This window comes from Oenanthe melanoleuca, chromosome 3 (assembly GCF_029582105.1).
Source record: "Oenanthe melanoleuca isolate GR-GAL-2019-014 chromosome 3, OMel1.0, whole genome shotgun sequence".
NCBI lineage: Eukaryota > Metazoa > Chordata > Aves > Passeriformes > Muscicapidae > Oenanthe > Oenanthe melanoleuca.
Genome location: NC_079336.1, coordinates 48,747,517 through 48,763,349, shown reverse-complemented (window position 1 = coordinate 48,763,349; position 15,833 = coordinate 48,747,517). Strand labels below are relative to the sequence as shown.

Sequence of the window (15,833 nt, the reverse complement as noted above, 5' to 3'; positions counted from 1 at the left end):
AGCAGGGCTTTAAAGGGCTCAGTGCTGAGCTGTGAAGATAGGAGCAAAAGGTGAAATAAAGTGGATCCTCTCTTCAGTGAAATCATGAGGCAGGGAATATCCTCCATACACAAGAGCAAACTAAGCTGTCCTCAGCAATGACTGACTGTCTCTCCAGAAGGTTATACAACCCTGTGCTGGCAAAGAAGGTACAATTCAGCCACTCAGCTGGCTAATCACACACTGCAATTAGCAGGATGTGTTAGCTGGAAGCACAAGTTGCTCCTTTCTGAATAGCATCTTAATTCAACAGTGTGAGATCCTAAGCCAAACCTAGGAATAATGCCATAGCTAGCAGGATTTCTGGAGCAGCGGAAAAATGTGTCAAACTCACTTTTCAGCTCAACTGAAAAGGGCAGGGAAGGATGATCAGGGCAAATTCAGTGATGATTGTAAAAGTTCTCTAGATTCTCTGATTCAGCCTAGAAGCATAACATGGTACTGGTCCCCTGAAACAGCCATATGTGATGGACAAAGAGGAAAACCAAGTCTCCAGCAAAATCAAAATGTTCCATTGAAAACAAAGCCTGGGGTGTTAAAATGGGGTCTCACATCAGCTATGGCTCAGCTCATCAAAAAGTAGCCACTTCTGGGGCACAGTAAATGCAACCTTTGTTAGATGTTTCCTTTAGTGAGAAAAATCTCATGGAGGAAATGCCTACTTCTCTTTCTTTCTGTAAAGAAGATTTGAGATGACTAAAGAGCATGTGTACATCTCTCCAGTGCAGGCATCTATTTTTGATCAGTGGAAGCACACTGTGCCTGCAGGATTACTACAGATTTGGCCATTTAGAGGACTACAGTGCAGAGAAAAACCTTTACAAATTCTAACCTTTCCTAAGATAAGCATATGGAGTCAATCCCCCCCCCTTATAAACTGGCATCATCCAGTGAAACCAATGAATAAAGCTAATTAGGTCTTTCTCAAAAAAATCTAAAGAAAACTTAAAAAAACACAAGAAACATCTGACTCAAAGCCTAGGTGAAAACTTTAAAAAAAAGGATATTTTCTAATAATATTTATCCCATTCTCATACTAATACTAAAAATCAAGAAAATTAGCTTTAAAAATATGATCATCTCTCTTGTGATAAGCATAACTTAAACTTTTTTAATTAAGAGTGTACAATAATACTCATCCTGAACACCAGTCAGCTCCTCAGGCAGAAAACTAAACCACTGAATTAAAAAGGCTTTTTTAAAATCTTCACAGGATACCGTGCCAGTGCAAAGCTGATTGAAAATTTGCTGGTGGGAAGCTGCACTCATGGAAAATCCAGTTCATCATGATAAAAATTGCTGTGAAAGCAAATGAACTTCAAAGGTTTGCCAACTGGATGTAAGTGCTAAAACTGAGCCTTCTCCTCAGCTGCCAGTGACTGAGCAGACAGGATTTCCAGTTCTCATCTGGGGAAAGCTGAAAGGGAGCTGGGGTGGCAGCAAACCTGGCCTCCAATTACCAGTGAGGAAGTTTTGGCCATAAATTCCCAGGGCCTCCAAAACCCCCAATGCCAAGGTGTGAATGCTGAACTGCACAAATCCTGATCTATGGTTTGTAAGCTCAGATGCCCAAATGCCTTGAAGGAGGAGAAATAGTTTGTGCTCAGTTTTAAACCAAAATTTTCTCTCATGTGTCATCCCACTGAGCAGCAATTCACAAATGAAGGTATGTGAAAGGAAAAGCATTAAGTCTATAGCTCCTTCTCTTCTACCTACATCTCCCAAATAACTTTACTAACATTACTGAATACTTTCTGAGAAAACACAGTGGGACAGAGTTATTCTACAGAGTTATGCACCAAGTCCCACTGCAGAGGTGAGGAACCAAAGCACAGCTCCTCTGCAAAGTTTATCAACACGAGCATCTGCCCTGCTGGGTTAGGAGACAAGAGGATGCAGGTCTCCAGCTGGGTGCCTCAGGATGACAGCCACGGGTGAGCACAGCCACAGGCTAACCTGACTGCTGAGATGTACAGCTGCAATGTAGCCAGATGACCTAAACAAATTCTCCCCAGGGGTCTGTGCTACCTCCTTATCTCCATCATCCTCCCTCCCCGTCATCCAAAGGTAAGGTCATCCAAATTTCAAGGAGATCTGGAAGATCTAATTTTAAAATGGTAAGCTAAATTAAATAAAATAATTGTTGGAGATCTGCTAGATGCTCGTGAAATTTGTTCTAAGCAAAGATTTTTAATTGCCTTAGTAGTTTTTCTATATGCTAAAAATCCTCTGTGCTAACATATACTGACTGTGGGTTTAAACTGAGAGAAACAACCCATCGGTTGCTGAAACTAAGTTTAATTTAATTTTGAATGAAATACAGTTTATCTGTTTTCTGTGTTTTAACAGAGTCTGTGCACTTAATGCACTGAAGTCTTGGGACTTTCTGTCAGTCTTAGCATTAGCACAGTAAGTCTACTTAGTACTTTTTATGTCCAGCAGCAGGAACAAGGATTCCAGCAGATGCTGGAGGCATGCTAACTGAGAAATAATGCATAGAAGGTGAAGAAATTTTAGCATAATATTATCTAAATACAGATTTCAATATGTTTATTTTCTGCACTAGGTCTCCTACTTTGTTAGTTCACCCAGACTGAAAGAATGTCGATTTGAAGCTTATACTGAAGTGTAGTACAGTATGAAAAGAGTTTTCAATAACAAGTTAAATGAGAATAAAAGTTATTTTAAAAAGAGTTAAGAATCTGGTCAACTCACTGCTTTTCCACTTGATAATAGGCTTGCTTGAGACAATCTGGAAAACTGCTCCAAACAGGCTGCTCCAAAAGGACTTGCCACAGCCCTTCCCATAATTTTTTTGTTGCACTTTTGGATGAAGTTATTTACTCTCACAAAACCATTTTGCAGCAGAAAGACTTCTCCATTTAAGTTCCTTAATTCCATCCTTCTGTTTAAGATAGCTTCTCTATTGTCTTATAATTCTTGTGGTATGGGCAAATCATATATAAGTGTATTGCTCACCTTCCTCCTTTTCTGGGTCTTTTTCTCCGTTCCATTTTCTCCATTACTTGTGTTAGTGACACAATTCTAGCTTCATATATCTGGGCATTGGGGATTTTGGAGGCTCTGGGAATTTATGGCCAAAACTCCCTCACTGAGAATTTGAGACCAGGTTTGCAGCCATTCCAGCACCCATCATATAGTTTCAGAATATTTTTTAGCTTTATATCCTAGCTCATTTCTATCCAGTTTCTTGCTATTTCCCACTTTCTATAGAGTGGAGGTTTTTTTCAACACAAAATCCTTAAACTTTATTGCTTTTTTCTTTTTTTATTTTCTATAGCAATCTTATTTTGTCGCCTCTGTTTCCACAAAAATATCTCCCTTTTAAACCACACTGTCCTTCCCAGTCTAGGCAATATTTTCCAGCCAAAATCATCTTCCTGGCTGAGAAATCTGGAAATATTTTATCCTGTTTGATCTGCTTCCAGAGTTTCTTTTCCCTTTTCCCTCATATGCTGTCTCCTGAAACTGGGTTCCCAGCCTAGCATATCCTAACTTAATTTTAATGGCTTTATATATTGGTTTCTGCCTTGTTTGTTCTTCTTTGATCCATTGCTAGGCCTGCCCCTTATGAGCTGCATTCTGACTTTTGCTACCCTTTCTGCTGCCCTTCTGCTACCTTTTCTATCACAGTTGTAATCTTTACCTTTTTCTCTCTTACTGCCCTGACAAGCTGGAATCAGATTCATCCCTTCCAAGCTAATGACCTCACTGCTTCCATAGTTACTGGAGAGGTAATCAAGCTCTTCCTATACTTTATTCTGAATGGTAAAAAACAGCAAGCAATAACACTGTACATTTTCAAAGAGAAGAATATCAGAATGCCAGGATGTTTGCCAGACTAGAGTATAACAACTGGCACTTATTTTGATACTGGTTCTCTTCATATTTTCTCAGGCATGCAGCCACTGTTGGTTCAGATGTTGTAAATGTCCTGGCACCAACAGGCTGGTGGGTACCAGGCAGTGGGCTATGAGATGGAGGAATATAATAGCTAACATCACCACTCAGAAAGATAACTGGCCCAAATTTACCCTCTGCATGGAGGCTCACTCCAGCTAGCACTGTTTCCCTAATAAATACTGTAGGCTGAGGTGAGACAGCTTATTCCAAAGACAGTGCTGTGTACACAACCTATATGGCACCACAGAAATAATCAGCTGCACTGAGTTCAGAACTCACATGGGTAATAATCGAGGCCATGATCTCTCATCAACGCTGATCTGTTTAAGAAAAGGGGAAAAAAACCCAAAAACCTATGGTCTTCCTATATAATAGACTGAACTACCTACAGCTTCATAAAGCAGGAAGAAGGCAAATGTTAACCTCATGGCAATACTAGAAAACAGTAGTACCTTTACCTCACCTTTTCATGGATTTGGGAGAGAGGTCCTTTTCTATATCCTTTGCAGGAGTGCTGTAGGAGTCCGCATTGCATTCACTGTCATCGTCATACTCATGGTCCAGCAGTGTTCTTGCCCACGTCCCCATGTCATAGGGGGGCAACATTCCTCCAAACTCTGAAGGCAGGATCTCAGGGTGGATGAGCTGATGCAGGCTGTTGAGGTTGTTACCGTGCAGGAATATCTGTAAGTACACATGCAGGTAAAAACACAGGGGCATCACCAAAAAACATCAAAGCCCAAATGGCATCATCATTGTTAGGAGGATTTTTGTTCAATTGAAACATTCTGGTTGTGTTGGGCTAGCAGAGGTGCAGAGGAAGGCACACATCACCTCTGCCTTAAGAATGGTCATACCATGTTCATAAATCACCAAAGTGATTACAGCATAAATAACTTAAAATGTTTGCAGGGAAAGGGATTTAGGGGGGGTAAGAACTTAGGGGGTGTTTGGTAGCTAGATGGACAGAACATTAGATAGACAAGCTGCCTTGTTAACCTCTTGACAATTCCTCTCCCTAATTCTGTGAATTAAGTGAATAAATTAAGGCTATAATAAATAAATAAATATAATATCACCATATGTAACAAGGAATATATATTGACTTTCAGCATGCAAACATGAGTTCTATAAATAAGACAAATTGTTCAGTGTAATGATAACAGTGTTGGAAGTATTTTCTTCCTTAATCTAGTCATACCGGTAACTGCCATTTATACTTGACAATACAATGAAGTGAGTAATAACAGAAATAATCCCTGTGATATCACAGAGGGAACAGCTGATGGACTATTTTATATTTTGCATCAATGTTTTGGTAAAATGATGTTCATATATACTTTAGTTTAATATATCTGTGTATTAGTACAAGGTGATATGAATGCTTGTATTTATGTTCATGTTTAACTTTAGTGTTTCCCCTCAGAGATCTTTCCCATTCCAATTCACCTTGCAGTGACTCCTCTGGCTATAGCTTTAGCATAATTTATAAGAGTTAAATTCAAAAGACAGAAAGACAAAGATCAAAATATAAGCTTGTGTTTCATTGCTTACTTCAGACCACCTTCCAGTCAGCTGTGGACCCAGGAAAATTAATATGACTGTGCAAAACCAGTGATTTTCTTCCATCTCAGAAAGGAATTTATCCTTTTGTGAAATAACATTTATTGATGGTGAAAGTTATTAGCTTTATGGTGCCTTTACAGCTAAGTAATTCTTAGCAATGGTTTTTATATATAGCCTAGTACTGCATTTATCTGAATACAACTATCAGTTTCAAATAGACATGATAAATTAAAAAAATACATAATAATTCAGGATAAAAATAATGGATAAATAATAAGCCTAAATTTAAAAAACAAATCTAAAGAGATTTCTCTTAGGTTTGGGGTTTTTTTCCCAATCATTTGCTCTGCATCTAACCATTTCTTTAAAGCTGATTTTAAATTTCATGTGCTGGTCATAACTTTCACATTTTGACACTAAGTTTAGAACTGTAAATCAATATTTAACCACCTGACTACTTTTTATAGGCATTCAGTATTGACAAAAAACAGTTGTAAAAAGTCAGCATTTCTGAAAATATATGCCATTGATTCAGGTGTCTGAATAAAAATTTAGATGCTAACTGATAAGCCTCTGTGTTCAACTGCCTTGTCACTTATTTTTAATGCTGTAACACTCCTATGAGCTGCACTTTACTCCCTAGTTATGCACAGGCAGCACTTGAAAAGGCCTCAGACATATCTGGCACTACAATGTTCTCTGCAGAAGCTGCAGTCAACAGAGTGCAACTGAATCCTGCAAAATGGGGCTTCATTTACATATTTATAACAGATATTACATAAAGGGCTTTGTGATCTATAGTTCAAAATCTCTAGATACCAGAGGCCTCTCAAGCATAATCTGTCAGTAAAAAATCAGCTCAACACCAAGGATCATTGTGGCCTTGCAGAGTGTGTTTGAGGAGAAAAAAATACAGAGCTGCTTAGGAAGCTGATTCCATTAAAAAAAAAAAAAAATCATCATGTTCTTTGCAGTGCTGCTGTACATGATGTTGATTGTGCTTTCCTGGATGACAAAGTTCCTGTTAGAGAAATAATATCATTCTATTGCTATCACCACCAAGCTCTAATTTAATTGCACTGATGCAAATGGTACAAATTCAGAAACATCTCAGAGGCTGCTCATGCTTATGCACAGATGCATGCACACAAATTCCCTTTCATTGGCTTTCATTCAAATTAGTATTTGCAAACTAATACTACTAGATGCCAGCTGGGTATTTTAGCTCATGCTAATGTCAAGGAAATCACACTAGGAAAGGACTTTGTAGTCACTAACTCTGTTTTTAAAAGGAAGACATAAATAATTTTAACAGAAATTAAACAGAATGGAATTGAATACAATCTTAATAGAAACTGTAATGTTGGCAATATTTTTTTATATAACCCCCAGGAGCAAACATATGCTTGCATTTTAAAATACACTTAAGTGCACCGCTTGACTGTGTCCTTAAAGGATAATGTTGCATAAGTTTCTAAAACAGCTGAAGGTACCCTTTACAACACAGATATATTTAAACATTTTCCACTAATAGCAAGCTGATATCTCAGGTTAATCTACTTTATTAGAGTATGATGCATCTGCTGATGACAACTGCGAGGAAATGGACAGTTAAAAAGAAGAATACCCTTTTTCGTGTCTTCTCCTTCAGGAAGGGCCGGATAACTGTGTACAGGGCATGGATATACCACGGCTGATTGACGAAATGTATTCCTCCAAACCGAGCTGGAAAGCTGTCCTGTGTGTCACAAAATAAATACACACTATTTGAGCCAGTTCTTAACATATGGAGCACATGCATCACATACTTTCTTCTTTTTTTGTCCCCCGAATGCCTTCATCTTAATAAAAAACCTTTAACAAGAAGAAAGATTATTCAAAACTGTGTCCTCTCAGCTGTGCTCCAACCTTCCACACCAAGGAGCAACACACCTTGGACAGAGTAAGTGTGGAGGATGTGTGCTGAGATAGCTTTGCTATTCAAATAAAGGCCTCTAGCCTCCAGAAATGCTTTAAACATTTATGATTTGCCCATAATCTATCTATGCAATGTATTTTTCTCTTTTCCCACTTCTATGCATTTTATTCATTTTAATAGTAACAATCTCAACTCTTCTAGTGTCATTGAAGAGTGTCACTAAAAATGTCCCTCATCTCCACCTTAAAAAGAAAGTGTAACTCTAAACTACTATTCAAAATGTCTCCAACATTACCCATATTTCATAAAACTGAGGCTGCACTAAACATTATGCATAAACTGTTATGCAATATCCATGACAGTAATTCTTGTCACATAGTCAGAGGCCTTCTGGGAACTCAAATGTAAGGATAGCATATCTGTAATGAAGAAATGGTTTTTCTTTTTTACTTGCTGAAAATCACAAGGGGCAGATAACACACTAGGAAAAGATTCTGATATGCATTTTCAATTTCTAAGTCGAGAGAATATGCCAGAGGGTTTGGCAGTTTGAGGAGGGCAGCAACTCTGTCCTGGAATACAACTGCCAAATTCCTTGTGTTGTCCTCATTTTGTCTTTGCCTGGTTCATCATATGCACAAACAATAAGCCAGCTCTTATGTTTCCTAGAGGTGCTCCACTGAGCAAGGAGGAAAGAGGTGTAAACAGGTGCAGTTGATGCATGTCCCCTTTTGCTGGCTTATGTCAGAAACCTCCTCAGTGAAGAACCTTCTCTTAGTCACCCAGACTTACTAAATTAATGGCTTTCATTTGAAGCTTAAATCAACAGGTGACACAGCACAGGCAGCCAGGGTAGTCACTTAGACCAAAATCAGGTTTCTCACAGCAGCAGCAGCAGCTCCTGTTTGACCATACAGGCAACAAACAAGGACATCCTTTCCAGCTACACCTCCTCCTCTTCCTCCTCTTTTCCTCCTCCTGGGTGGATGCAATAAAGGCAACTTCAGGTCTGTGCCACTGGGATCAAAGGCTCAAAAGGAGGCAATCAAATGGTCTAACATGGTGCTTTGTGCAAATAGACTTATTTTGCCTTCTCTGGAAAGCCCTATGGAAGCACCCAGCAGCTTCAGTGTAATCTGCAAAGCATCACTTGAAGCATAGGGTCATACAGCACACACCAACAAAATGGCCAATAAAAGAATTATAAACTGCTCCAGCCAATCAAGAACTGTCACAAAAGCAAGGCAGAAACTGCAGGAAGGAAATCTTTAATTAAATGTTTCCAGATAGGAATACACTTTGAAAAAGTTCAACTGCCTGCATATCCACAGAATCTCTCTAGTTCTGTGAACGTGTTTAGATCTGTGGGAATAACAAAGTGCAAATCACAGACTCTCTCCAAGGATCCATTCACATCCTGTCAGGCACACCAAACCCAGGAGCTCTTTTCAGCAAGGCACCTGTTGCCTTCAAATTGAAACAACTTGCTGGATTTTCCTTCAAGGAGCCAGTACCTTGACAATAATTTACAGTGAGGATGACAAGCACAACACACACCACTCTCATCTGGCTGGCCAGAGCACAACAGCCAATGTAATCAATGGTCTGTGGTCTGTTTTGCAGCTTTTCTCCAGAAACTTTTGATTAACAGCAGCTTTGAAAGAAAATAATCCTATTGAAAGATTGCTGCAGAAGCCTCATTCTGCTAAATGCCCAATTCCTGTCGCCTCTAACTAAATGTCAAACAGGATGGTTGATAATTTGACAGGTAATTCACCCTGTAAATCCACAAACACCTTTCTGAGGACACAGCTATGATGTGCAAAAGGTAGTAAATTATGGTTGTATCATAGTGATCCAACAAATCCATTAGGAAGGATAAATCATGGATGACACCTTAACCTTTACTTAGAGGACATACAATTCATCTACAGAAGGTTGTATTTATTTGGATTATCAGGGCTGGTTCTCCAGCAAAGAAATCTGGTGCTCCATGCTGCAAACCATGCACAAGAGAGCACCCACTCTGCAGAAATCTCAGCAGAGCTGAGGGCCACCCAGAAACTGAGGACACCTGGTGAATAAGATCTCAATAGGCAAACTGACATGTACAAACACAGATTCAGAGCAGACTGCCAACAGCATTTGTATTCTAATGTGGCCTCAGAATGCTCTGTATCTTTGTAAAGATATAAAATTTCTAGCACACAAAAGGATTGTCCTTGAAAAGTACCCCTTTGACACACCTACTATCTTCTCCTGCCTCTTGGAAACCATTTACATGGAGGATCACGAATATATGTGGAATGATCCTCACCTGATCTTAAAAGCCAGTTTCAGTGTTTCTCAGAAATTCTGAAGGCATTTTCTGGAACTAAAGAAGATAGGTATTTATCAGTCTCTGTGACTGAACCGAGGTGCCCAGATTCAGAAGCACTTCCTAAGGTGTAGTTAGGACCACAAAAAAATTGTGCCAGAAACAGAAAGGGTGATTTGGTCAGAATGATCCTGCATTGTACACAGTGCTTAGACTAACATTCAAAAGCTGCTGAAAGCAGATCCAAAAGCAAACCTCAAAAGCACCTGCTGAAAAAATAAAAAAGCAGAATAAGCAACTACATCTGCTAGAGAAACAGGTGTCAGAAGGTTGCCTTGCTCTTCTCAGATATACCTGATTTCCACATGGGGATTTGCCAGACAGATGGTCAACCTACACCAACAGCAGGCAGGAATTTCTTTCAAATCACTGATTCTTCTGGGGTTTTATGCAGATTAGGTTACGAGCACGGTGGCAGCCACAACTGCCTCTGCAGACATACTGTACTTCAACAGATGAGCCTGTAAACCATGAATCACATTCTAAGTAAAAGGAATCTCTTGGCAGAAAAGAGTAAGAAATTGAGATTAGATGTAAAGTGAGCTGTGCTTCTGACTGGAAAAGTAATAAATCTGCAAAAAATAACTAATTGTGTATACACAGTGGGTGGATTTTTCTTCACATTCACCCTTCACATAACCTCTGTTTCAGCAGCAAAAACTTTTGCTTGTCTCTGATGAGCACAGTCTGTGACATGGCTATGCCATAGACACAGACAAGCAGGCAGCTATCATCAGAGACCACAGACTCTGATACAAGGCTTGCAAATACAACTAACAGTGGGCTGCCAAGGAAGGGGCACACCCCTGCACTGCTGCCTGCAGCACTGGGGAATGACCAGAACAGCCCCTCACTGGGTCTCCATCTCTGGTGAAATGTTCTGTGGACTCACAGCACAGCAATTTTAATCTCTCTGCCAAACATAATTTATAAAAACTATCTTTGCAAGCTTTCTCTCCAAGGACCCAGCTGCTGTTGCCTGCTACCACTCTTGGCACACACTAAGAAGCCAGGTTTCCACTTGCCAGACAGCACATTCCTCCCTGTGCTGGGCTCAGCCATCACCTGAGCCAGCTCTCAGGGTCTCACAGAGGGTCCTCTGCTCCCCTTGGGCCAGCAGGAACTCTTACAGCACAGGTAGTAACTGCAAAACCAGTATATGAAATTTTCAACATGAGAGGAAAGTGCCAAATTCCTACTGAAAACCAATGTGAGTCTTTTTAATGGTGTCAGGACTGTTACCATATCATAAAAATGACCCATCTTTTTATCTTTACCAAATGCCAAAAATCAAAGAACTTCTGGAAGGCCACAGCATTTTTCACTCCTTGAGCATGTCTACATTTAAATCTTTGAAGCCTACTTTTCATGAAGCAGCCCTCCTAGCTGAACTCAGGACTGCAATCAAATTTGTTTGCACAGCTTTTAGAAGTGTAGTCTTGGAAACTGCTGAGACCACTGTGTGCCCACAGGTGCTTTGGCAGCCCATTGCTATCAGAGCTTTTAAAAGTATGCTGCACATCTACAGCAGACTGTCTGGACACCCTGCCACATATTAACACTGAAAGAGTGCATGGGATGTGTGCTCTGGGGTTATTTTTGAGGGTTTGCTGTCCTTACGTGCAGTGAAATTGTTTTTGTGGACAGTCTAGAGACGTCCTTCAAAGGACAGTCTAGACAAACATAATGAATATGCTCACACCCTTTACTTAAGGCTGCACTTGAGTGCTCTGATGGATTCAGCTGTAGCATCTGCAGACAACAAGAGGTTACAAAGTCACAACTGCAACAGCTGTGTCTTCATAACAAAAATTGCAAGTTCAAAGAAAGTATATGAAACTATTAAAAACTTAACTTAAAGACTTATTGCTTAAGATAATACATTAGTCCTCCTTTAGCTTTTCCGAAAAGCCAAGCACTTCAGGGAGAAAAAAAATTATGATGATGAACCAAAATAGTATCTTTATAATAGAAGGCTCCACTAGAAAGAAACTGAAACATTCTATCTGCTACAAAATGCATCATAACTAAACTTAATTTTGTTATAGAGAAGACTATGGAAACTCATGGAAAGAAAAGGCTCTAGCTAGAAGGAATAGTTCACATTCTTAGTATCCAAGAGCTGAACTACCAGAGGAACCAAGAATCACTGCCACCTACATCAGGAAACCACTTCCATCCTGCTACCAAACTGTAACTTTCAACAAAGGTAGGAAAGAACAAGGCATTTTTAATGCCAAACTTCCTGCCAGCATCCATCTACAATATGAGTACTTGCAATGCCTCAAAGCAAACTAACTTTTATGTCAATACTGATCACCTATGCTCAAGGTGTGACTGGAACCAGGGGTGAGGACTGGATGATGAGGAGACTGGAAAGTGAATCTTTGGCATCCTAAAGAATTTGGGTTGGATTTCTTTAAAGGAAATATATGCTAAACACACTAGAGAGAATAAATGACAGGTGAGGAAAGAACCTTTCAAAACAAAGGACAATGCTGGCACTGAAACAAAGAGAGAAAGCTGACCAGGAACACAACTAGATTGGAAGCTGGTAGGCAACTTTGAATTACCAAACATGCAACAAGACTGGCAGGGACCAACACCTGCCAGCACCCTAACTCATTCTAAGAAAATTAGTAAATTCTGAAGAAGCTAAGCTTCAGGTTGCCAAACAACAGGAGACTTTCCATTTGCACCTCTTTGTTAAGGCTCTTTAAGGCTCAGAAAAAGAAAAGTCTCAGGTGGTGAAATTTTGTTTGACCCCTGGAACAGCTGCACTAGTGATTTCCCTCTGTAAGACTAAACTGTTCTCTCCCAGTCTAAGCTTTTCATTTTTATTATACAATGTTGAGCAATTTCTAAGACAAACAAAAAGTGCCCAAATAAATTTTTGTTACTCTGTTCAACCAAAAGCACAGTACCTAAAGGCAAATTAACATCATTCACTGACATTCCTGCAAAACAAGATTTAATTATCTAGAACTGGATGTTGTCATTTTTGCTAAGAAGCTCCCAGTGAAGTAATTTGACTTTTGGCAGTCCTTTTCATTTCTATTAGTCATTTTATCTTACAGCTCATATAGAAATATGTTAAGTTGAATGAAATGAGAAGAGAGATTGTATCCATCCAGTGAGAATATTGCTTTTTTATTGGAGTATCTGTTTTAATTTCAAATAGTGTTCCACCTTTCATTTCAATATGCTACTCATAAAAATTATATATTGTTTAAATTCATTAGGTGGGATTTAAAAGTCATTTGACCATATGTGTCTGTATGTTTATATATAAATATAATAAAATTTAAAACCTACACAGATTTTGTGCTTTCACTGTTTGGATAAAGGGATTATATCACTCTCAATTTTTAATTAGGTGGGCTTGATAAAGAAAGTATTTTGTGTAGAACCTTCATTTTAATTTGAAATTACTTTATGTCTCTGCAAATTACCTTCAATAGGTTTTAACCTCTTTTTTTTTTCAAGTTTTCATTAGAAATTGTGAAATTCTTTAGAAAATTTTTCTTTGTTTTAATGGGGACTTGGCATTTTGAACATTGGTTCTTGGCCTATTTGTTTAGTTTAAAACTTGAAAATGAAAGCTTTAATTTTAAAGAAGAAATGAAAAATTCTGTTTTTCAAGAACAATACTGTTTTCAACAATCAGTGCTGCCTCTTTTCTAACACTTCCTTTGGAATGTGGGATATTAAAAAGGGGGAAAGGAACCCAAAAATTTTTACAGCCAGCTATTTTCCAAATTAGCAAAGCCAGAAGAAGAGTAAGAAGGAGGGTAGAAGTAGGTTCTTCTATTCTGTTTTCTACCCTGTGATGAAAATTATTCTTTACAATAGACAATTATCAGATGGTGATTTATTCTATGAAAATTGCCATAAGGGGAAAAAAAAGTCTGCTTTCCAGGCAGTTTGTGAATGTCTTATTAGATTAAGATTACAGACAAAGAGAAAAAAACCCTATACTGCAAACTGCTGTGCATAAATACAGTAGCAATACTTTCATAATACTGGTGCAACAAAAATAATGTGGAAAATTACTGTTCACAAAGGATTCCATACTCCAGTTCCTGAAGTCAGAAGTCTTTGGCCAGGGACTGCACAGCAAGAGCTGAAGTGCCCCACCAGCATCTCAACTTGTACCACCCTCGTCCTGAAGTCACCCTCTTTCTGTCAGTGAGGCTGTCCAAAGAGCCCCTGGTCTCTGCCAAACTGCTGACCACAGGATTACTGTCAGGATGCTTTTCATCATGCAGAAAGCTTCCCACAGGCTTGAGGTCATTTCAAAGAGGAGCTACCAAACACCACCCCCTTCCTTGTCCTGATCACTTTCAAATATGGGGAGGTTAAACAGCACCTGGCAATGAAGGCATATTTTAGGATAATGTTAAGATGAGGATTGAAAGAAATAAGGTAAGGCAGAAACCACAGTAATAAGGTAAAAGTGAGGAACAGAAGAGATTAAATTAAAAAGTAATTCAGAGAGAGATATCAAGATACTACTGTGATGCACAAGAGAAAAACATTTATCTTATTCCCTCTCTAGCCCCCTTATCAAAATTATCAATTATCAATTACTGGAAGGTAGGGAAAGAAAAATAGCAAGTATTCCTGCATGGAGGACTCATGTTTTACAGTCACATCTCAAGACTGATTTTACAGACCTAAACTCAAATAGGGTAAATAAATACCAAATCTTATCTCTTCCATGTGACTTCACATATCAATCCAGCTGATAATCTCCTAGGACCAGACCCAGCCTAAGGATTTTCAGTTCAGGACTGACTTCTGCCAAAATTTGCAAGAAGCTAATCTGAACCTGTCCAGGCAATGGGGTGCACAGGTCTGCAGATCTATAAGGCAAAGAAAGATCCTGCACAGAGGCAAAAATGCATGTTTTGAAATACCACTGTATAGCTATCTAGTGCCAGTAAGTCACTGAGTTGAAAGACACCATTTCTCCTACCATAATATTCACTTTTTCTTCCCTGGAAATGGAGAACTTCTAAACTGCTGCCTACAATTTTATCATTCAAATTTCCTCCAAAAATGTAACTCTCAGTTTCAGACAAGATGCATTAAAATTGGATTAGCCCTTTGTAAGTTTCAATTTACAACAATACAATAAATTGAAAAGTATAGAGTTTCAAGAGTTATTTCATGAGCCATGTGTTTCCTCATACTATGAGGAATCAATCTCCATCACTGCAGTAAGCACTAAAAGCCATAATCATTTTAGCCATCCAATTCTAATCTGTCACTCCATGCAAATCACAGTCCTGAGAATTGAACTGAACTGTAAAATTGGAGTGATAGTGATTTAAGAAAAATCAGCTGAGAACAGCCACTGAGATCTAGAATGCAGCATAATTAAGCTTTAAATTACTGATGAAACTGAATAACTGACTTGAGATCCATTAATAAGTATTATATTTTATTAAGAGCAGAGGTATCATGAACTATACAGCACACATAGTTTCAAGAGGTCAGTTCCCCACAGGATGAATCTATTTCCAGTTCCAAAAAGTGTTCAAATATCTTTGTCATAGTACAGAATGAAGATTTATTTCAGCCTTTCAGCTTTTAAGAAAGCCTTAGTCTGAACTGCACAGCTACACTTTATCTTTTCAAAGGTGCTTGAAAAGATATGATTTCCTACATGCTAACTCCACTTCAGCTTCCCTCTTCTTCTGCACTCCTGAGCAACTGCTGGTGGTACACACATGCAATATGTGCCAGGGAGTCCAGGCAATTTCAATATTGTTTGAGGGAGAACTGTCATTCAAGTTATTACTCTAGAGGCCCCTAAATCACTGTTGTTGAATTCTAACTTCAAACATCAACCCCTTGTCTTTGTAAAGTCATATAATCATGAGTATCTCTGTGCTAGCTTCTATGGAGGAAACCTACCAGTAAAAACCAGATTCACAACAACTGGGAAAATAAATAGTTGCATGTTTTACCATACATATCTAGGGCAAGGCTAGTCTGTTTGCT

The 15,833-nt window shown here is 38.8% G+C and overlaps 1 protein-coding gene across 1 annotated transcript in view; it reads right to left on the bottom strand.

The window, feature by feature from the left end:
* The window catches only part of CLVS2 (clavesin 2), a 55,357-nt gene that overhangs the window by 8,361 nt on the left and 31,163 nt on the right, over positions 1-15,833 (bottom strand). Inside the window, exons 3-4 of the mRNA XM_056488597.1 lie at positions 7,157-7,267; positions 4,427-4,647 (exon numbers count right to left, since the gene is read on the bottom strand). Of these exons, the coding sequence (XP_056344572.1) occupies positions 4,427-4,647; positions 7,157-7,267 (332 nt within the window). The remainder of the gene's footprint in view (positions 1-4,426; positions 4,648-7,156; positions 7,268-15,833) is intronic.